The sequence below is a fragment of the Nesoenas mayeri genome (genome assembly GCF_963082525.1).
Source record: "Nesoenas mayeri genome assembly, chromosome: 17".
Lineage (NCBI taxonomy): Eukaryota > Metazoa > Chordata > Aves > Columbiformes > Columbidae > Nesoenas > Nesoenas mayeri.
The window spans coordinates 2903376-2927663 of record NC_137565.1 but is presented as its reverse complement, the minus strand read 5'-3'; the positions used below and the strand labels follow the sequence as shown (position 1 = coordinate 2927663).

Genomic DNA, 24288 nt, shown 5'->3' with positions numbered 1-24288 from the left:
AGCAACACCTTTGAGGAATGTTCATATTATTATTTAATAGCCATTTGAAAACAATCATTAGTTTGTACTGAGGCTCTTGTCATCTTGCTCTTGAGTAGACAGCTCTGCCCATTCTGTATCCTCTTGAATTCAGGGTGATACTGTTTGACTTCAGTTGGGGGTGACCCACAATTTTATTAGGTCAGAATGTGATAATGTTTTATCTGGAATGAAAAGGGAAAAAATAACACCCTTAGATGTACTGTGAAATTCTAAATATGCTTTAAAATGGGTACCAATCACTCTCTGTTGAGAAGAACCAGCACAAGTCTGTCAGATGCTCAGGTCCTGTACAGATCGCTAAACACAGTGTAAATTCCCATGTGAATGACTGGCAGAGGTTACCATACTTTAAGCCAACTTTAGGTCCTGTATTTCTTGGTGTTCTAAAAGGCCCCGAAACACAAGGCGGGAGCTCTTGGTGTCTGTTCTCTGTGCAGCCAACTAAAATCAGATGTGTGATAGTTGCTCTCCAGCTGTAAGAATTTCCCATTCCTTTTACCTCAAGTCTGCACTTCAGAGCGATGGCGTCTTGATGTTTAACACAGCAGGTTTGGAGAATCAGCTCTACTGGGACAGCAAATAGCATCAGCCTGGTCTTGGGAAAGGGCTTTTGCTCCTGCTGAAGGGTCTGGTACTCAGCGGAGCCAGTGGGGACTGCCTGACAGGTTGCAATTACTGCTGCCAGGTGCACCAGGCAGCGTTCTGAACCTTCGCTTAATGGGGGCAGATCTGCTCGGAATGACAAAAAATAAAATAAAACTGCCTCGGGTCATAGATATGACAGTAGCTGTGCTTCTAATCAGGTTTCACCTTCAGCAGCAGGTTTTGCTTATTCATCCTACATAAACCTCAAAATGAGCTGAATTTCCTTCCTAAAAAAACATGGAAATGGAATAAATCTCAGCTTTAGTTTCCATGAAGTCCAAGACAGAATTACCGCTCTGGCTGGCGGTGCGTGCCGGTGGCTGTGCTAAGAGAAGAGCTCCCTTCAGCGTGTCTGTGGCAAAAAAGACAAGTTATGAAATACGGCTCCAGCGTGGAGTCCCTGTATCATCCTTTTTTGTGCTGCAGCAAATAGTTTTTTGCAGCACACACTGTAATATGCACCTAGAATAATATTCAATTAGGCTAATAGTTGCTGCTTACATTGTTCTGGAAGAATCATTGATTAAGAACCTCTCTGTATGGTTCAATCCACGCTCATTAATTTCTCCTGCAGAATAAATGCACCTGCCTGTTGTTCCTTGGGGATCCCAGTATGAAGTAAAGCCATTATGCAGGTAAAGGAAGGAGATAAAGGATGACCTTTAACTTTGACACCATAGCCTGCAGGATTTGTGATTTGCCATCTGTCATAACCGATCGCTCCTCACAGCGATGGGTGGGTGAGAAGTTGAGATGACAAAAGAGATGGAGATGAAGGTTGGAGGGGAGCGGGATGGACCTTCCAGCAACGCGTGTGCTCGCCGGGGCGGGAGGACTCATGTGTGGTTCGTGAAAACTCAGGGTAAATAGTTGATTCCACAAGCGGCTCCGCTGAAATGGTATTTGCAGAATAAGGAATTACCCATTGTTCAGCCTTTTATTAGGACTTTTAATGGAACTCTTCCCACATGCGCAGCCTCTGCGGTCTTGAGGCAGGTATTGCCGCTTCAGCCCACAAATAACAACTGGTGGTAAATCTTACCTGATATAATGGTGGAAAATATAAATAGATTTCTAGCAACCAGGCTTCATTAATATGTATTGGAAACCTAAAATGGTATTCAGCTATGAGGGGGGAAAAGTATGGAATTGTTTTGGATTACAATAATTTCAGCAAAGCATTGAATTTATATATTAATTTTGCTTAATGGACTTACATTGCCTTGCTCTTTGATCTGAAGAAAAAGGTGGTGAATAATTTATCAAATAATAATAAAAAAACTTGCCCACATGTCACAATCTGCCCTATAATTTACATTTTCTAAGAGATGCCATTTCCAGGCAGGAGAACTGGTTCCTAAAGCTTCCTCCTAATATTACAAATGTATTTTCGCGAGATACACTCTGGGGAAAAAATAATAATGAAGGAACGCAATTCTGCAGACAAATGTTTCAGCTCTGTGCCTTCTTCACTAAAGGCAGTCATTTCAACAAAATGCCAAAAGGCATTTAGCTGTAGCATTTGTCAGTGGAATAGGGTTGGCTTTAGGTTTCCCTCCTGATTTACAATTGACTGTTTATTGGGTTTACTGTAGTGCAGCGTGTTTTGTTAACCTCTGAAAAAGCGCATCCAGCTTGTGCATTAATCACAAGGCCGGTACCTGTGGCAGTAACTGCGCCAGCTCGGGGCTTTTGTAGGCGGCCGGATGGGGGGAAGGAGGTTGGCAGCCCCCGGGGGGACAGGGGAGATGCGCTGGGGTCCAGCTCCTGAGATGGTTTCTTGTGAAATGCATCATCCACTTCTCCGTGAGTCTATTTTTCCACCAGAAGCAGGAGGGAGAAGCCGTGTCGTGTTGTCACTGGCTGGGTGAGCTGCCACAGTCACACTCCAGAGGAGGATTTAGGTCAGCGTGGTGGTATTTAAACCCTAATTATTGGGAACTTTGTGCCTGGAGTTCCTCAGCTGGGTCCTGTGCGCCTATCGCAGTCGTTCCTCAGCAATTCCTGCTGCTGGACACACAGGTGTGGAACAGCATCGGTGGGCACCGCTCTGTCATCACTTGTGACACGTCTCCCATTCACATTTGCCCCTATTTGTCCAAAGCAATGAGTTGTCAAACATTTACTGTGGCTGTGTGCAGGGTTTATTCATATTTAAATAAAGCCATTATCCTGGCCTTGAGTTTCAGTAGTTTTCTGCTCTTCCTCTTGAGTATTTCTCTCAGTAGTGCCATCTAATCAGCTTTAGGTTTTAATTAAACAGCTGTCATTTGCTTCCTAGTTCTGTTGCGACCTGATGTTGTATTAAATTTTAATGTAGCATAGGCTGGATAAGAAGTAGATTCCTTCAGACAACAAAGAAACGCTATTAGCAGGTTACAGTTGTAATTAAGAAGAGCTCTGCTGAAGTGCTAATGCATTCAGGTACAGCGAAGGAGCTGGAGATAAACACGCGCATCATTGTTATTCAGGGATGGAGCCTGAAATATGAATGTGTAGCTTCCACCTGGGCTGCTGGAATTGAAGATTTTGGTCAAGATCTCGCAGCTGAAACCCTTGACAACAGAAACAGGAGGGGATTCCCAGGATTTCACCTGGGACCTTGCAGTAGCGGCAGCTCCAGGTTTGTGCTGGTGGCTCCTGGGGGTTGTTCCAGATGTTTCACGGATGCTGTGCCCCATGGGAGGACAGTATTATCCCCTCTACATCTCAGATGCTGTTAGTAATAACCAGCACAGGTATCTTCAATTCAGTAACACTTTTTTTTCCTGCAGTAAACCCTACTGTGGAAATATACAACAAGGCTCACAGGGTCTAGATGAAATGCTATTACTTGTTGAAGATGCGCTAAAAAAAATAGTCTGTTTATAAATCTAATGGACAGTCAATTAGTTCAGTTCTGTCTTCACATTTCTTCCTCAGAGGTGATGTATTTTTTCAGTCTATAAATAGCCAGCTCTTAAAAAGGTCTTTACACAGCCTATTATATTTGTGTAACACTTTACCGAGGCATCAGGCATCTGAAATATTGATTTATAGAGTAGAATTGTTTACCAGTGAAGTGTAGTATTTGTGAAGCTGCACTAGCTAACGAGCATGGGGGGCACCGTTAGCCCTGGGAAGGGGGAAGGTTCGGGACGGTGCTGGTGTCACGAGCTGAATGAGCAGATTCCAGAGCACCTGCAAACAGTGGGGTCATGAGGTGTCTCTTCTAAGAGCTTTTCTCTCATGCTCATCTCCACAGGGAGATTATGAAGGGAATGCAAATGGCTTAGAAATGGCTTAGAAACGGCATGCTGGCAAACTGCCTCGTGGGAGCGTGTTGGCACAGGACAACCATGTCCTCATCATATAGCTGGCATATGTTTACATTGGGTTGATGGCGTAGGATTTATGGGATATTTGCCATTGGTTTGGTGAAATCTACTTACCTCTTCTCTGACATACTTGGGGCTGAAGCTCCCTCCGTTCCTCTTTGGCTGTGTTATACAACGTCTTTCCACCTGTGGTGCATCTAATTGTTTTCTTTCACCTGGCAGTGCATTTTCTTCTTAGTGTTGTTCACTCTCAGCCTTTGTAAAGGTTTTAGAGTTGTTCTTTCGCACTTCCACTTCTGTCACATACTTGTCTCTTCCCCACCGTCCCTCCCTCATGGATGGCAGCTGGTTATAAATAAGCCCATTCAGCATAAACAAAAACTAGACAGTCATTTACTATGTAAAACATCTGGTTTATGCCTCTCAGAGAACAGAACAAAGACATCGTATTTATTTCCTGAGGTATTATTCCGAAAACATCTCTATTCGGGACAACACTTAAACCCACGCTTAAATCACATTGAAGTCTAAGTGTCAAGTTGAGCACGTACTTATAGTTCTGTTCGGAACAGAATGGACTCAAGTAGATGCTTAAATGCTTTTCTGGAGCGTGACTGCCCATAAAGCTCTAGTGGACTATATTAGTTAGTTGGCACTTGTGTTATTAGTACTTCAACTCATTTAATTCAGGGCGCTTTTTGTAGAAGTTTCCGAATATTGATTAATAATACATCTTAGTTGCAAGTATTTATTGGTCTTCTCCAGCTGTCCTCAGCTTGTGGTCAATGCCCATTATTTTCTATCAATCTCGCTAGCAGACAGAAGCGAATGATAGTGAATATATCTCCCTATGCAAGCAGCAAATTTTCACTAAAATCCATTTCTTCTTCCACCAATTCTAATAATGGAATTTAAAGTTAGATTAGTTTGAAGCAACTTTTCCCCCCACCCCCCCCAACTGGCAAGCAATTAGTTTTATGGAAGTTGAAAAATGAAAAGCGGATTGATTCAAAGCGGTATTTCCTATTGCAGGCGCTTTGAGAAGGCTGAACCAAGTCTCTATAAAAGCACAGATCCCTCTTTGCCCCCCACATGTGTCAGAAGCAGAACAAGCTACCCTGGAGCTATTTGGGGGGCCGTTCCCCTCCAGCCCACGTACCTGCTTACGCCAAGCGGGGACCTCTGCGCTCATTTGGAGTAATTAATCAAACTGCAACCATAGGGGAGACACAGAGGAAGGCTGAGTTAATGGAGTCATTAGAGTGCCAGCACTGTGAATTCATCAGGATTTAGAGATAAATGTGGTAAAACATCTCGAGGTGGGTTTTTGATGGGAAAAGATTAAAAAAAAAAAACCTATGGATGGTGTTGCTTAGTTTGTACTAACTACCCTGCTGCATGCATAGTGTTTCTCATCGTGTATTTATGTCCTGAAAAGGGTCAACTCGCAACGCTGTGAGCTGGAACAGTAAGAGAGGAATGCAGTTATTGTAATGCTTGATAATGACCTGCCATGATTTGGGGCAAAAGGGTGGGAAGAGTCGCTGACACCCTCTGGAGATCGAACCCCAAGAGTGCTGTGGTTCCGCCAAACCGCAGATCTGCCTTCGCGCATAATTGTGCTACAGGTTTCATCGCCACAGCAGCCAAACCTGTACATGGGCTCCAAAAGAGGAAATCCAGATGTTTGTCAAAAGCAGAACTTTATGGTTCAGATGCAACTTCTGGCTTAGAAAGCTGTGAAATGGCCGAGTGCAGGAGCTCGAAGGGAGCATGCGGGGAAGGGTCGCTCCTCTGCCCTGTTCACCACTCTGACCTGCATGGTTCCCAGGCTTTTTTGCTTCTCTAATGCTCACCCCTCGTTTGTGTGTGTGCATACAGGACACGGAGGTCCTTAACACGGCCATTCTGACGGGCAAAACGGTGTCTGTTCCAGTCAAGGTGGTTGCTGTGCAGGAGGACGGGTCCGTGGTTGATGTTTCGGACTCCACCGAGTGCAAATCAGCCGATGAAGACGTCATCAAGGTAAGACACCCACAGGAGGCGGCGAACGGAGTTTCCGCCCCTTTCCCCTCCATCACCACTGCATTGGGACGTATTTCACACTCAGGATTTCACACAGGGGTGGGTTGTTTCCCGTGGGTGATGGGGAGCGGGGTCTCCAGAAGTTGCGCAGGGCCGGCACGTTTCCATAGCCTGAAGCGCCATTGGTGCTGGTGCGTTCCGTGCGGTGCGGTGCAGCAGAGCCGGGGATGTACAGTGACCAGTCCTGATCGTTCTTCGCTGGCCAGGCAGTTCTGATGAGAAAACGTGTTGTGCTATATATCCCACCTGGGAAAAGTCAGCACCCTCACAGGGATCTCTGGTCTTGTGTGGCTTTTCTGCATCCATTATTTAATAGTAATGATGTTGTAACAGAGTGCAGCGAGCTTTCCTACATGCTGCTTTTTCTTTTTGTTTAATAATATGTTGAACTGCTTCTCCCTCCCTGACATTTAGATGAAAATAGCATTAATGTGACTTCATCTAGACATTGACTGCATGACTTTTGACACCATTGCGTGGCTTTCAGCTTTTAGCTCTTTATTATTTTTAGGCATAGATGAGTTACTTTTGAATATCGTTAATGGGTTTATTTGTTTTATTATTTGTTTGGAGTGTGTTTTTTTTCTTGTTTTAAATGAACATAAGGATTTACTACAACTAATTCTGTATAGGGGTGGGGGGCTTTTTGTATTATTTCTAGGGTAGTCCTAGAAAGATAGTTCCTTTGTCTCAATCTCAGGAAACGGCTGTCTCTTATATAAATGCTATATAAGCAGGGTAGTATAGCCATTCTTTTTCCACATAGTAATCCTGTAACCTGTAGATTTTATAAACTCTGCAGCTTTCAAGAAACAAGTTCCTCCTTGTATTCTAGCGATCAATTGTGTCATGTGGGACTGTATTCCAGACCGGAGCACTTGTTTAAGTGTCTCTCAGCTTGCAGTTGAAACCCACATCCTATACCTGTGTACTTTTAATCTATTATTACAACCTTTTTGTAGATAACACTGCAAAGGTCCTACTTTGTCAGATAATTTTGTATGTTCTTTAGCTGGCTAAAGAATTGCACACAGCCAAGCTCTTTATTCTGAAGATGACATGTTGGAGCAAGAAGTTCACCTTCTTGTTTTTGACAGCTCTGAATACGCTTGTTACCAATTTTTGGAGTAAATTACATCCTGTAAAACAAACAGAATTTAATTGCATTTTCGGTCTAATGACAAAGGGATTCCTTAGCAGTTAAAGAGCTTACAGAGCAGCTGCCCAGTTGGTGGGGATTTTCCGAGACCTTTTGGTAGGTGAGAGATGCCTCCAGTTGATCCCGGGAGCTGCCGGGGAGGCAGGAGGGGTTTGGGCAGAAACCTTAAGTCAGGCAACATCTACTTGCTTCCAACCTTTTGCACTAAGAAAAAGGATTGTCATTTTATCTCCATTTATCACAAAGGCAAATCGCTCCTAAACAAGATTCAATTTATTGGAGAGAGCCATGTGTGCAGTTGTATCCCCAGAGAAGCTGGTAGCTTGGGGTTTAGTTATAGAATAACAACGACTCGCTGAAAGCGTTTTGCGAAGGACTTTTCATGCAAGTGGCTGTTGGGTGTTGAGCCTCTGCCAGCAATGGAATAGTTCTCTTGAGGTTCTAACCTGTGCTCTGGCTTCTGTATTTTCCTTTATATATCAGATGGGAAAAGACTGCTAATGGAACAGACCCTCTTGATAAACGTTGCTATTTCTTTTTCTGTGTACCATGCAGCTTTTATCTGATTAGTGGCTATTATTTATCAGTTCACAAGGAATTGTGCTTATTGTCAACTCGAGCACCAAGTTATATATCATCTGAGATTCTGTATTTTCTTTGCACTTCAGAAAACCGGGTCTAGGTCTAAAAGCTGGTGTATGTGGACTTTTGTTTCTATTGAGTTACAAGCATTTCTAGTACCTGCTGTAGTTAGAGAATACTGGACTGAACCAGATAATAAAAGGTCAGAAAAAGGACTCCCATTCTTCTTCCACTAATAAAATTAGTATCTGCAGACATTAGGGAGAGGTTGCATTTCAAAATGTTGCCTCTTTAAAGGCCATTCAGTTCAATCAGCAGTTGTCCATATCCTGTCAGATCTGGGCATGAAGCTGTTCCCAAATTTAAAAGGTTCACTGAACCTGCCAACTAAATAAGGCTCGACATGACCCTCTGTGAGCAGAGACAAGATTTCCACTTGCCAGCTGTGGATTTATACACTTCAAGAAAGCTTTTGCCCTTTGACTGTCTTCCCTTCTTGCTTTTTCAAAATGTGTTGTATTTCCAGGTGGAATTAGACTTGCCCCAAAGTACCTTCAGTTTGAGTGTCCTTCCATTCCTTTCAGTGGTCTGGATAGAGCCAAAATTCTGCACAGGTTTTACAAGACTTGTACTATAATTCTCCTCTTTTATTGGTAGTGACTAAGTCAGGTATAAACCAGATCTTCATTTGACTGCTCTGTGAAATTATCTGGGTATCACATCAGTGACATAAGAGAATGCCTCTGGGATTCCTTCCAGGCCTGGTACTTGACTCTCTGCTATAGCGACTTAATGAACAAAACCAGCAGGTCTGAATGTGATCTTCTCCGGTTCATTTTGCCTCGTCCTGCTGATCTAAAACGGGAGCAATGTTATTTTTGTGAAAATTGCAGCATCCTTATCATGGATTTCAGTCACAAATTACTGAGGTGCTCTCAGACTGAACGCTGTTCAGGCATAATTTTTTAACTGGAAATATATGTATTGGTTGCAAGATTGAATCCATAACGATTAATTAGCTACGTTAAAATTTAGTACAGGGTTTATGTGCCTATATTTCTTCAGAAGATGCTTATTCCCTTTACAAGCCCCTTCGGTAAAGTCAATATTGACTTCGCTTCCAAATTTGTTTTGCCTTTTCTCCATAGGTCGTACTGCTAAACCCTCTAATAAGTGTCGTCAGGCATTTTGGATGTAATTGCCTAATCTTAAGCGTCTTTCCACTATTAATTCTGCCTTTATTGTTTCTTTCTAATTGGAAAGATATTAATATTCTTTTGGGCAGAACAGAGAGTGATGCATTCTTAACCTTTTATTTCACTTAATAGTGAAATGATTTAATACTAATACTAACACTAATGATTTAATAGACAATAAATGAGACAATTCTTTGATCACTGCTGTGACACCACTATTTTCAATTAAGACAATGAAGACAATTAAGACAAGCTAGTTTAAACAAAACCAGACTTTGGCCCAGGCTATTAGGTATTTACACAAAATGTGCTTATCTGGGCAGCTACCTGGATATCACATTGATAAAAATACTACTTAGAGATGGGCAAATAGATAGATGATGTACAAGTGATTTATTTGTAGGCAAGAGATGTGAATCTTTCGTATTTTAAGCCATATATTCCCTAAGCTTAACAGTTTAATAGCTTCCCAGCAAGAGACTATTTCAGTTCACATTTTTCAAAACCTACCTAATTAGTGGTAAATATAAAGAAACACACTTATTACTTTTTGACCTTGTGCTTTCTGACCTGAACGTGACTTGATCCTCCAAGGGATCTCACAGGTAAACGTGCTGAATTCAGCTACAATCCCTGGTCCCTACATTTGGACATAGGTTAAATACTGACCAACCATTTTAACTTCAACTGGCCACTCTCTAAAAGATAAAAACATGACTGTAAGCCAGTGAAACTCATACGTATATTCCGTATTGAGAAGGAACACTTAATGCTGTTGGCATTTGAGGGAAAAGATTGGCTTTATGATTAAGGCGCTGAAATGCTGCTTAGCATTAATTTCCATATCTCTTGCTGATTTCCTGAGTGACTGTGGGTAAATCACTCATTCCCTTTGGAATTTTGCTTCCTTATCTGCAAACAAGGAGAAAAAATACATCTTTTTCCAAGCCTGGCTTGTGTAGCTTCCGAAGCTACTATTGACCTGAATGGACAAAATCCTTATCTCCACCAGAGTCCCATTAACTTCAATGCTCTTCTGCCACGGACTCAATTGAAGGACTTCTCTCCCAGTGTCCCGCTTTTCCTGCAAAGCACAGTGAAATAAGGTTGTGCAGTTGAAAAGAAAGGAAGTGGTGGGAATTTGATAGAATTTATGCACATATTATTCAACTATTTTGCTGATGGGCAATACAAAGAGAGAGAAAGGAGCTGTAGGCCTGGTGTGCGTGTGCTGAACCGCGGGGCTCAGTCTTCACAGGTGGGGGGAAAAATCCTTGAAGAAAAAGATTTGCAGCATGGCAAGGACCTCCCTGGTGCACCCGTCTTGTCAGGAGGTACAAGTGCTGGCCGGTTACACTGGGTTTCACTTGCTCCCCACTGGCCTTTGAAATATAGTTAGAGGAAAATAAAGTTGGACCAACATCAGTGATGGAGGGAACACCAAGATGGTTCTATTACAGATGGAAGTCTAACCTGAGGGGTTTTGCCACAGTCAGTCTTTACAATCTTCCCCCAACCAAGGTCCGCGCACTCCTTGTAGAAGTGTCTGTAAAAGTCTGAACTGTAGTCGTTTCATATGAAGAAAAATTCCGAAAACATTGTAGTTACGTGGTGCTCAGAAACACCACTCACAAAGCAGCGGCAAGTGAGGAAATGCTAACGAGGACAGTGTCTTAGTCCGAATGTTTATCTCCATGGCGTACAAACGGGAGACAGCTGCCCAATTAATTCATTCGTACATTAGTCATATTTTCATGTCCTTTGCGTGTTATGCAGAAATTGACTGATGCTTCAAATTAATCTCTGCAGTAATTCAAATGGCTTCCAGGGGGTTACATCATGGACCCATTTAGCCTCATTTTTTGGTAACAGAAAGAACCCTTGAACAGAAGGGAGTCAGAGGGGCCTCATCCTGCCCATTTCTGCCCACGTAGGGACATGCATTAAGAACAATGGTACTTCAAGAACACACCATGAACTCCATCTGTGCCAGGATGCACTTTTCTTGTTAACTTGCTGGAGGAAAGCACTTCAATGAATTATTTTTCACCTTTTCATAATTTCCTGTCTAATTACAATGAAAGTAAAATTCAAACCATTCCTACCCCCTACTTTTCTAATACAAACCTTATCTTGAACTCTCTGTAATTAATGTTAAAACAATAGAAGACCTAATTTTCTTAGCAGCAGCCAGCTAGGCTTTATCTAACGTGCGGTAAAAATAGCATAAGAAAGGCAGGAAAGGTAGTAGCTGAAATAGATTGAATCCAAAGAAGATTCTTCCCTCTTCCAAACAAAAAGCAGACCAAGAGCAACTGAGGATCTTGTTCAAGAACCCAGGACACAGTGATCTCTGACCCCAGGACAGCGAATGCCACAGGAACCCTGGGGACAAAAAATTAGGGAGGGATATTGCGGTTCTCCAGTGTAGATGATACTGAATTTTTGGGACCAGTTCCTTGCTGCAGACTCACAGCACACTCGTCGGACAATTTACAGAAAGAAGCACCTGCCTGGAGTTGTTAAATACAACTATTTATGCAGGAGCTCTGAAAACAAAGCCGGAGCTTGTAATTTGCAACTTCTGCAGCTGCTTCGCCATTAAAGTGTGTGATCAAGAATGTAATGTGCTTGTACATAAAGTGTAGCTAATCTTCTTGCTCCATCTATCATATTTTTGAGTACCTATCAGCACATTACACAGGAGCTCTATTTTGTGGTCACTTGCACAGAAATTAGCTCACTGCAGGAGTCCAACCTCTTTCTGCAAGCAGAGAAACACTCTGGTTTATATGATGGATTTACTTTGGTGCCAGTTGGTTTATTACACAATACATTTTGAACTAGATCTTATTTTTTAAGTGATTTTTCCCTTCAGCGCTGACAAATGGTTCACGATTGACAGCCCTGGAGGCTTAACCAGTGCGCCTTGCCCCACAACAGGGGATGGGTGGGCGCTTGTGAAGTGCAAACGTTTAATCTGCTGAGTCCATCTTCATGTCCGTGCTGTCCTTTTAACCTCACCTGATTAGTGCCCGTATCGTCAGCCCCATGAAATCAGCTCATGTCACTGTCAGCTCCATCTCCATCCATTGCTGGGAAGTATCAGCGCGTTACAAAGCCCCTGAAATAATGACCGGGCAGAGTGAAACATTCCTGGGCTGAACAGGAGGAGCCCTTAGGAGGTGAGGATGGACTGAGGAGCGCTGGTGTATCCCTGGTGTAGCTCTGCTTTACTCACACCTCTGGGAAGCCGCTGCCCTGTCTCGGTTGTGCCACGGTGATGAGCAGGATTTACAGACAGTGCATGTTCTCCCTTGTATCTGTAGACAGCTGTGCCTAAGGTAGAGCAATAACCGAGCTGCTTGCAATTCACCCAACTTACAAATTACAATTTCTTAGGATTTCTAGTTATTTTGACCAAAAACCTCACCCTTTTCTCCCCATCCAGAGTTCATCTTTATGAGTCAGAAGAGACGGGCAGGAGAGTGTGGCAGATCTCTCCAAAATATGTCAGCTGCTGAATTAAGGATTTTGCTTTTTGTTGAAATATCAGAGGTTCTGACATTCAGGTCACCAGATTCTTCTAATTAGTTTTCTAGCCAGACAAAGTATGATCAGAAAAGAGAAACATAACTGCTAACTGCACATTAAAGATCGCTCTTTAAAAACACTCTTGTTACACAGCAACAGGTTGAAATCTATATTGTTTCATAATTGTGCCAACTAAAACTTCGGGCCTAGGATCGTATTTGCACACAAAACAGCTCCATGTATAGCAATAATGATGCCAATGAGGCAATCTCGCAAAATCACATATTGAAGAACTAATATTCTGTACACAGTACACTTTGTACACAGTTTATAGCAAAATATATGTGTGTATCTTTCCGAAGCTATTTTTAAACACACACAGGCTTCAAAGCCAGCTTGAGAAAAGAGTGTTTTGTCTGGGAGAGGAGCCGTTCGGAACAGAGCGCGCCGACATGTGCAATTACACAGATTCCGGCAGAGATGCTTATGGTGTCTTCCAAGGGACCAGCTGCTGCTTCAGAGCAAGAAAATAATTCTAGGCTTAGCATTTGGCTGTTCCGAGAGCAGAAACACAAAGGGCATGCATCCCAGGCCTGGGAAACAATCATTAGCCTGAACTGCTCAGGATAAACTCTGAATATTTGATACAACTCAGCCCAGTCTCAGCAGAAGCAATGCAGCAATAAGTAGCTGTTGTCAGGAGAAAATGACAAACATTTGGAGGCTTTTTCTATATGAAATTAACTCTGCTCTATATAAACCTTAATGCAGCTGGCCATTAAAATGTTTTAATTGCAGATGCGTGAACCTCATGGATTCCGAAGCTTTTATACCTCTTGAACCTCTTATTATGGCTGGGCAAATTAATTGAGATTCCCATTGTCATCTAAAGCCCTGGGGACAAACCGTGCTCTCAGCTGAAGTCGTGTGACGGTGTGAAAGGCATTGGAGTGACAGGGGTGTTCCAGGGGGCAAAATCTGCTCCGTGTGCGAGTTAAAACAGCCATTCGCTGTCAGTATGGAACGAGAGAAGAATCTTCATCTTCCGCCCCGTCACTGATGTGATAGTTGAGGGAAGTGGGACCAGGCAGCAAATGATGCTTTCTGGATGGCATAGCATCTCAGTTTAAGTAAGCAATGGTGTTTTGGGCACCAAAATTTATGTTAAAATGTACATACGGTGCTGAATCTTTCAGCCCACAAACAGGCTTTATTTCTAGAGAACTCAGCAACCAAACCTGTGCATTCCCCGGGCTCTGTGGTCACTGTTGGATTTTGAATGCAGCCAGAGTGTGTGTTTTTGTGGTTTAACTTATCCACACCTGTGTTTTAATAATGTGTTCTGAAATGCATTCCCTTGCGAGATGTAATTGGAGTTGAGGATGGAGATGATGAGGCTGACACGCCACCGTCATTTTGAAGTGCAGCTAATTTATCTGACATAAAAAGCACCTAGGATTGAGAGTAACCAGCTCCCTTTTTGCTCTGTGGTAGAAGGCATCTTTGTCCTTGCTATCTTTTTAATTATTAATATTTTTGCATTCTCATCATAGAAATCAGAATGAAAACTATTTTGATTTTCTTCATAGGAACAGCAACAAGAGGAAAAATAACATGTAGCTGGGCAGATCTGTACCTTGGTACATCAGGATTGGGGATATCTGGGATTTTGAGAGGAATGGGCAAAATCCAGCCTTAAAGAAAAAATACTGGATTAATGAGTTGGATAACTCATTAAATAAGGATGAAAGAACAAAGTGAAGCTATAAGTGCTATTTCTTGTGCCATGTGTGTGAAGTGCAGGGAATGGAAGATGATTTTCTTCCAGCCGTGTTACACACCCTAGTGAGAGCGCCTGTGGGATTCAGTGGGAACAGTGGCTCTGGGGTCAAGAAAAATGGCAGGATTTAGCATTTGGTTTTGTGTTGTGGATTCTTAAGGTCTGGTTTAAACTAATGTCACTGCACTGAACGCTCCCTCTCACATCCAAGTCTTCCTTCAGTTGCTAGAGAGGTAGAGAGTTGTTTTTGTGAGGGCTTGGTACAATATAGCCATTCCGGAGGAAATCCTTTATAGAGTTAGTGTACGAACACAGCGAGGAGGGAATGACATTACCCGGGGACTGGAGGCTGCCCAGCGGGGCTGCCAGCGAGAGGCAGCGCTTCGTGTGAGCTGCATTGTCAGAAATTATAAGTTCCTAGCAGGAAATGCTATCTCCTATTTATACGCTTTATTTATTTGCTGTTTTCCAATTGCTGCTTCTGCGATTACTATTTGCATTCAATTTGCAGCCCCTTGCAAACGGCTCTTGGGTTTTCTTCTAAAAATGTAAGAGAAAATCCTTAAGACACACAGGCTTTGCTTAGATCTCTTACACTCAACGTTATCCACTGCAGAGCAAAATTAATGCATGCCCTTCCTTATTGTTTTCCTTCTTAATTCATTTCTTTCTATAGAGGCTCAGCAAGCACCAATTTTCCAAGTGAGTTTTTAATCGCCTAGCCCAGCATGATTACTGTCTTCCAATCTAGTTGCCATTTGATGCAATCAGTATTTCTGAATACAATGACTATTTTTTTCCCCCAAACTGAATGCTGTATGGCCAGCTGATAACACTTGGCTGCAGAGAAACAGAAAGTACCGATAGCGAAAGGATATAACCTTTGATTGTGAGGGCTTCCCCAGCCAAGTGCATGAAGGTGATGTGAAATGGTTTCGTAAGATGGGGCACAAAGAAATGTGTTATTCTGATACTGGGAATAGGAGGGAGGGAAGGAAGGAGAAGAGGGGAACGCGATGTGCTGAGGTATTTCACACTGCTGGAACGTTTGCTTTGAAAGGGCCTTTCAAAAATACATGTTGCCAGGGGAGATTTTTCTCTCCTCATCTTTTATTGCCACCCCACAAATAAAAGGTTTCAATACACCGATACTGGAAAACCACAGACTTAAATAGTCCCTGTCACGCAGGAGCTGTCGCCTTTTAGATTTGCCCAACCTGCAGTGGGTTTAGCATGAGCGATTATCCGTGTAAAATGAGAAAATCCCTCCTTGGAGTGAATCCTCCATTGCTGCGCTTTTAAGCACATTTTGTGCACTTTAAATGCCGAGCAAATATTTGCAAAACTACTGAGTGAAGATCAGGGCCTGAGCTCTGCAAGCGAGGACAAAGTAACGCTGAAGCAAAGAAAGGGTAGAAGGGAAACAGTGGCTGCGATGAGGGCTGTGTTCTGTATTTTCTGTGGGCAGACTGTCGTGTCTCCTCTGCCCCCCTCCTCCTGCCCAGGTCTCTTTATGCAATATAACCACTGGTGTGCCGCTGGATCCCAAACAACTGCACTTAACCGTGGGGAGATGGGAAGATCCAGCCAGCACGGTTACAGTGCAGAGCTGAGATGCCGCGAGGCATCTTGTTTGTGCTGTTTGTTTAACAAAGCAAATACCAACAGTGGATGGATGCTTCCCAGTATCCTCTGTGGATACCGTGCAACCGTAACTATTTCAGATAGAGCTTGTTTGGTTTCTTTGCAATGTTGTTGGTGAGTATGGTTGTCTAAGTCTAGTAGACAGCCATTTGCTAAGACCTTCTGTTCTTAGCAAACCTGACAATGTGGCTTGTTTGATCGCCTTATGTTATTATTGATATTTTCATCTTGTGTAGCTGATTTTGCTGAGGAAAAATGTATTATTGCCAACTTCGATCTTCTTAATTCTTGTAAGCAAATGCCTCCAGCATTGGCCCATTTGAAGAATACACAGATGGTTTGGTAGAGGAGCGTGGCTGCTCTGAGGAGGTTGTTCGCGTTGTCCGAGTGTCCGTGGGTCAGGATGGGGAGAGATCCTTTGTAGTGAGACTGAAGGGATTTTGAAGGTGGCTTTTGCCTGTCTTCCAAATAATTACTTCTTCTGTCTGTCACTGGGAATTCAGAAATAGCACAGCAAGCTCAGGGAAAAGCCCGAGGTACTTGAAAATGAAGGTGATTCTAAATAAAGAAGGCTAGGATGAGACTGAAAGAACCAAGCAACAGAAATATAAGGTATCCTGAAAAGCAAGAGAAATAGACCCTTTGTACCAACCTTTTCCATGGCTCCTGAAGCCTCTGGCGGTGCCGTTTGGGTGCTGTAAAGTGTGACGTGCAAACCTCACAGTGCGAGTGTGTTCTCTAGACAGCAGCACAGGGAACCACAAGTGTGGTTTGGTTGTTCTAGTTTGAATAAAATCTTTGTAGAATAATTCCCATGTGCGCATAGCTAGAAATGAAGTGGATTATTGATTGGCAAGGCAGAGAATGGCCCTTAATACTGAATCAATAAGCGCAAATACCCTGCATTGAACATGATTGCACTGCAAACTGGTGACCTACCCCAGCTGCAGGGACCGGCCTGTTGGGCAACAAGGAAAGCAGCAAAGTGTAGAAAAGCAAACAACTTACTACCACATACAAAAAAAAAAGGGTGCTCTTTCAAGTTAAATCAATAGGACTACATCTATGACCTGCATAAAACATGAGACTTTAATAGAGTTATTTGAGTAAACAGAATCTAATAGCTTTGGTAGCCACAGACAGACTTCAGAGGTGCCTTCTGCAGGGGGATGTCACGCTACAAAGGTGAGATTATTGGTAGGCAGAAATAATTTCCTTTAAACTCATGAGCCTTGAAAGTCCGGAGTATTTATATCTAAGGACCACATTGGTGGTGAGAACCCTTGTGTCCTTTTTTTGTGTTATCCTTGAGCAAACAGAACAGAAACTGGTTGTATGATACTCCCTGGTACCTGCCACACTGGCCAAAGGGATTTTGATGGAAAGACTCTCTTGGGCAAAAATGAAAGAAGAGCTGAATAAAAAAAGCAGCTGAAGGAAACAGCTGAAAGGGAAGAATAGAAAATCTATTCGTGAATAAGGTGAATGGACAGGAAAAACTGTATGGTTATTGGCAGCAGGTGTAGGTAAAATCCCAAACAAAAGTTGCCTAAGCCCTCCTTTGCCACAGAAGCAGGAGATCAATGCAAGAAAATACTTGAAGATTTCAGGATGAAATTGGAAGTGAAGGCACAGAGGAGGAGATGACAGGTTTGCTATCACACAGTCCAAAGTGCATGTGCAGCATGAACACTGTAAAAAACCCCATCCATGTGATGTCAGCCGGTATTAAGAAAACTCCAAAGATCAGTGAAGAGAGAGAACATGAATTTCTTAAAGAGAATAAAGACAAAATCATCCAGAAAGCCTTCAGTGTATAGAGTGTAAAACCTGTTACCCTGCGGTAGGGAGGCCTGGGACACAGTATTAGTTGGGCAGGATTTGTGTTCTGCTTGGGCAGAAATGTGGCAATGATAGGTCTGGATCACATTGGCTGTATTTAATTTGTATGGACAGGGAAGGAAGTGTCTCCAGAGAACAGTAGTACAAAAGAAAAATTATGCATTAATTAAGAAATGAAATCTGTGCTTCACATTAACTTGGGTTTTGTCGCTATAGCAAGCTAGGAGGTTTCTAAACTGAGACTGGACATGGCACTTAGTGCCATGATTTAGTCAATGGACTGGAGCTGGACCAAGGGTTGGACTTGATGATCTCTGAGGTCTTTTCCAACCCAGTTGATTCTGTGATTCTGTGTGTGATTCTGTAAGATGAAAGTAAGATATCAACGTTGAATTTCATGTGAAAGTAGCTTCCACATTTGTGCAGGGAATCCCTCACATCTGGACTGTGCCTCTCGGGTTGTTATCTAATGATATCTAGGGACTTTTAGCACAGTCTTTCCCCAACCCTTTTTCTAAAGAATTTTACCAAAGCACCATTTTTAAGGACATCGTTTCCTTTTCAGATGCAATCTGGAATGATTGTCTTTTTTTTTTACACTGTCTAGATCCTCATGCATTCGGTAGCACTATGTGTGTGTAACTAGAGCAGGATCCTTCTACGCTGGATCGATGACAGAGGCTTTGAATGAACTGAGTTCCTGAGGCCCATACCAGAGGTTTTTAGGGACTATGTCTGGGTGATCAGGCACATGTTGGAAATATAAAGAAATACAAATGCTCAAAACAAGCAACCTCTTCTGATTATGTTGATGTTGCTGATTTAATATATTTAATCTTGTGTTGATGTTGCTGATTTAATATATTTCTCTTTAAAGCCATAATGCACCTTTAGAGTTTCTGGTTAGGAAAGAGAAATCATAGCTGCTGGTAAAAGAGCTAAATGGATTAATCTGTTTTCTGTGATTCCAGACTTTGGGATATACTTTTATGGTATGCATAGCTTTTATATATACATGTCTTGGGATGAAGTGAATTGGTCTAACTTTAGGAAAAGAAAGAAACCTTTTTTGTTTTGTTCCCATGGTTTTTATGTTCTTTGAGTGTGGCTTGTTTTTCTGTATCTACACAGCCCTAAGGGAAGATGCTAAAAAACAAACCAAAAGAGAAAAATCCAAAAGTACAACAGAAAACTTATGGCAGCACTCTGCGCTTTGTCACTTCTCGTTCATGCATGACTTGGAATGGTTATTTCTTTGCCCTGGTTCAGTGGGGGAACTGAAGAGCTTTACAGATCTGTCTTGGCATTTAGATAGAGTTCATGCAAGTCCATGCGCTGTGCCTGTAGATGGGAGAAAGACTGACAGACAGGGAAAACATCCGTTTGTAGCTGGATTTTAACAGCATCTCATTTGGTGTAAAAAGCAGCTCAGTCCACCCAGGTCGTATGGGCTTTGGAGCAACAGAGATGCCCTGACGAGAGCGATGGGGGAGTCAGGTAGCTCTACACTGATTTTTCTGATAACTCAATCTCTGCCTTTAACTTAAAGTCAAGAGAAAACTATTGATTTTGATAGGTCATGGTTTCTGAAGAGCTCTGTGGAAAAAGGTAAAGTTTGTGTCATGCAAAGTTTAGGCATTTTGACATTTGTTCTCACTGTGATTAGCAGGTTTTAACAAATTCTCCTCAAAAGAAGAAACTCTGTGGTCTGTTATATGTTTTGCAGTCTCTGGTCATCCTTAGGGCTGCAGCCTTGGATTTCTGCTCCCCTGGTCTGGCAAGAAACTGTTGCAAGGAGCAGGAGGATTTGTAGGTGCACAATGGTGAGAATGGAGGCGTATATAGGGGCCCATTCTATAGAGATTCCATCTGACTGAGGTGCAGCTGCTTTATGTGTGTATGGTATAGTAATTCCTTTGAATTTATATGCAGAATTTAAGCTTCTTCTCAGTCGAGGCTGCCACAACTGAAGCATGCCATCTTCAGCACAGTCTCAGAGCTGGTTATATACAGAAACTTATCCAGCACTTCGCAGTAAGGAGTTAAACGAAGTCTCATAATTGTGTAATTCCGACATTAAAGAGAGATGAAATATTTTCTTGGAAAAGATCTGCTGTGTCATACAGTCACTTCCAGACAATTTCAAGAACCCCGAGACTGTACACTTGGATGGAAATCTGGCTGTATTTTTGAAACGCTGAGATTTTTTTTCTTTCCAGTGCATTCATCCTAAAGGCTCTGCCCCTGCTTCCCCCCGTGACTGCCCAAGCGCATCCGAGCAAGCGCCTGTCCACAGGAGCACAGCTCAGCGGGCACTCGCCACGGCGGTGACACCACGGCGGTGACACTCACCATGGCAGTGACACCACAGCGGTGACACTCACCATGGCGGTGACACAGGACAGCCCATGTGAAGCTCCCAGAGCCAGTGCTCACATAGGAACTGGGACACAAACGGAGGTGATGGGAAAGAGCAGGACTCCCTTTTACCTTCACCATCTGCTCCTCTGCAGCCAGTGAACATTTTTTTCTCTTCCTTATGTTATAGCTAAAGCCCCCGTATCATTACAACACATCATTTTTTAAAAGTGCTTTTAGCTATGCACAATATGTAGGAATATTGTAGTTATAATACTGTTCTTACAGGTAGACACAGACTCTTCCTCAGGTTCAAAATACTTTGGGGGACCTTATCTTCAGCCTTTAGGGAGTTCACATTTTTAAACTGCTCGTAGTATGCACTACTGATAGATGCTTTATTTAATTTTAAAAATTAAGTTTAGATTTTCACAGACTAATATGAGTCCAGGAATGGGAACTTCCATAGAAAGCACCAAATATTTTGAGTGTGGTGCTAAAATTACAAGCATTAGCATGTGCATGCTAATATATAGTGCATGCAGTGCAATAGGATGTGGTGACATCTAGAAACTGTATGACCGTCTTGTATATGCGATGGACTTGCACTGTCTTGGTGTATATCTAGTGTCAATTCTTTGAATTATAGCCATATATGCTGCTTGGCTTTTTCCATTTACTGAATAGGGGCGTCTCTCCTAATGCTGATGTTCTGCATCATCATATATTAGATGAATAAAACACTCTCATATAGTCCAGCCTCCTAAGACCAGAGAAGGAAGGTAATATTTTCAGGTAAAGGCTCTTGATATTCTCTCCGAATAATCTTATTAAAGCACTTGGCTGAATGAATGCAGTTTGAGGGCTGGTTCTGTTGGCTGCATTTGCTGTCTGAATGTTGCTTTTCCCTATTTTACTCATTAATGAATTATTTGTTGCTCAGAGACTAAAAACTAGCTGGGAAGACTTCTGCATGTCAGTGTGTTATTATCTAGGCACAGGACCAGAGTTTTCCTTACAAAAGTGTGCTGCTGTGTATTTAGAAGCCTTTGGTGGTTTGTGTTTTGCTTGTGTTTTGTTGTTGTGTGTTGGGGGGTGCGGGGGGGGGTGTGTTTTCTGTTTATCCTTTGGGATAAAGATGGTATATTCTTTCATTACTGGGACAGGATTAAAGGCTAGACCAGTGTGGCCAACGTTCACGACTTAACACGTTACTTTGAATACTACGTTAAGCTCACAAGCTTTATTACTTGGCTGGCTAGTCGTCTTCAGGATTTGTGGCTTTACGGTGCTGTTGTAGTTGCAGTTGTCCTGTCTTGTCCTACTTCATAGCATCTGTGAAATATTGGTGAGATATGAGGAGTCTGTAGGTGGATCGTATTCTCCAGGAGCCTTGGGAAGCCAGCAGGCACAGAAGAGCTGGTTAACTTCAGCAGTTACAACTGCCCTGCTGGGTTTGGGTTTTGAGGTACACATTCTTCAGAAAACTCTATTTCCCCTGTTAAAACCTCGCTGGAAATATTGAAGGATACGCAATACATGAAATTGAATGAATACGCATGTAATTGCTTCTTTTTCTTTTAATTTCATGGAGCCTTAGATCTTAAATTTCAGTCACAGGGATTAGAGCCATGAATCATGAACGCTAAGTTTACTTAGCACACAGAAGATTACTTCTAAAGCTCATTACTTTACAAAGAACTTCAGTGGGACTGAAGTATGTTACATCTGCCTGAATATTTTCCTCTCTTATTTTTCTCAATGATGTGTAAATTATTCTGTCAGCCTGTAGCCCCATTTGTGTAATTCACATGGGGGAAATAAGAAAAAAGAGGAAAAAACCCAACACCTTAGCTCAACCATATGTGTTAGTCTCACCTAATTAACACTTTCTACAGAGCAGGTTCAGTGGTTGCAATTAGCATTGGTGCAAGAGCGAGCTGGCACCATATGCTGGAGTTTCACCAGGTAAACAAGTCTTAAGCCCTTCTGGGATACCGGCTGATGGGTATGAAGCGTGTGGATGTTTTACTTAAACTAACAAGTGTTGGTAATGCCTAATCTGCAGTAGTTTAAGTATCAAATACTTAATCAAAAGCCACCTCAGACAAGCCCATGCTTAGAATTTGTGCTGGTGAGAGATCCTTTATCTCAGAGCAAAGCATGAAGACGTACATCTAGAGATAAGCCTGCCTGTCTGGGAAGGACATCAGCCCATGGTGACAAGGCGAGCAGAAGCCACGCTGACCTGCATACCAGATTGCCTAAAGCCAACCAAAACTCATAGAGCAAGAATGGGACTGGCACAGTTTCCATCACCAATGGACAAGGAAGCAGGAGCTCCAGTCCATGTGTTTGTGTTGTCAGCAAAAGTAGTGGTTGAATGAAAAATAAAGAGTGTTCCTGAAGCTTCTTCCCCCAAACACAAACTGCTGAGATTTAAATTAGCTTGAACGGCATGAGATAAGTTTCATGTGCACCTGCTCTTCTGCATCCTGGCAGTGGAACTGCTGCTCTGTCAAGAGATAATTGCAGTTTGTCCAAACAACTTGAGATATGATATACCAAAGAACTTCAGTCTGTGAAAAGAACACTGCCTAAAAATCTCCCTGTTCCAAGCTTATGTCACAGTTGGCTGTCGTTGCATTACAATAGACACTGAAGTCCCTGCGTCCTTTAAAACTCCTGGTCCGAGGCCAGTAAATCAGCAGAAAGTCTCTCATTTACTTAAACGAGTGTTGGATCAAACCTAAACAAGGCATGCTGCATCCCCACCAGTTGTCCTTCCCCACATCAAAGCAGAGTCCCACTTGTTTCCCAACCAACTGTAGAAATGTCGGTGCTAAGACCAACAGCAACACAGCCCTCACTATCTTTTAGTCACTGCTACCAAGCATCATTTCTGGTCCAGGGGAGCTGACATTTCTGTTGGACCAAGCACTGTCTATTCCAGGTACTGTGAACAAAGGCTTTCTCTTCCGAAGACACCAGCATCTTAATGCAGCTGTTGATTTGACCTAATGATCTTTTTTTTAATCTGCATGTAGTGATGATAAATAGTGGGGTGAGCAGAAACAGTAACTTTTAATTCCAACAGAATTCCTCAGCTTGATTTTTATAGAAAAAATAGTGCAATTAAAAGCTCAGCTGATTACTAAAGGAACTTGGTACAGGGAGCAGAAAACATTCTGGCAGCCACCACATGCTGCTATTAGCTGCCCCCCATCACTTTCCATCCTCACATAATCAATAAGAACGAAACATCGGAGCATCTGCCCTTCAAGCAGCTGCACCGCCACCGAGGATGCGCAGCAGTTATTCCTGAGCCTGGATTTAGGCTGAGCAGCAGGCTGGGTCTGGAAGCGCACCCACCTTCTTTGGTCCTGTCCTTTCAACCCGTGCACCCGCCAAACTTCTCCTCTCCAGCGGGAACGCCCAGCGTGGCGCGCCGGAAAGGGAACGAGAGCAGCTGCTCTGTACCTGGGACTGAAATCCTGGCAGATCTCATGTGTTATTTAATAATTTTGCATAGATGAACAGTTTTTGAATAGTGCACACTTCATTCAGTGCAGCAGGTTTTCAAATCGTCATTGTACATTCATGGATCATTGCACCTTTTCTAAGCCACAGCAGTTGTCTCCATTGTTAAAGCAAAATGTTAATGTCTTCCATGCTGTCCTTCCCTCTAGTTCAGTGCATTTTAATAGGGGTTAAAAGGTAAAAAACACTCCAAAACTTCAAATACCCATTCACATCATTACAAGCTATACATCGTCTCATCTCCCTCCTCCCCCAATACCCTGCTTCTCTTCATCAGTACCGTTAAATAGTGACATCTACAGAGAAAATGAGCAGAGGCTTCTTCAATAAAACAATAGGGTATCACTAACTCTATTGTGCTAATTGCTGCTGAGCTGCTCTTAAAATGGTCTCATATTGTCACCGTGGAGCTCTGCATCTTTGTCACCGATATCCCCTCCACCAGCCGATCACTCAGCCCATCACGTTTTTCTGGTCTCTTGGACACACAGCACTTCAGTTTATTATCTGGTTTTCCAAATCTTTGCTTTCCTGGACAAAGGGCTTTCCTTTCAATCTTGCTTC

General features: G+C 42.7%; 1 protein-coding gene across 1 annotated transcript in view; it reads left to right on the top strand.

Annotated features, from left to right (window-relative positions):
* TMEM132B (transmembrane protein 132B) overlaps positions 1-24288 on the top strand; it is a gene marked incomplete at both ends in the record, with an annotated part of 212651 nt that overhangs the window by 172534 nt on the left and 15829 nt on the right. The window contains one exon of the mRNA XM_080355208.1: positions 5886-6029. Coding sequence (XP_080211334.1) covers positions 5886-6029 — 144 coding nt within the window. The remainder of the gene's footprint in view (positions 1-5885; positions 6030-24288) is intronic.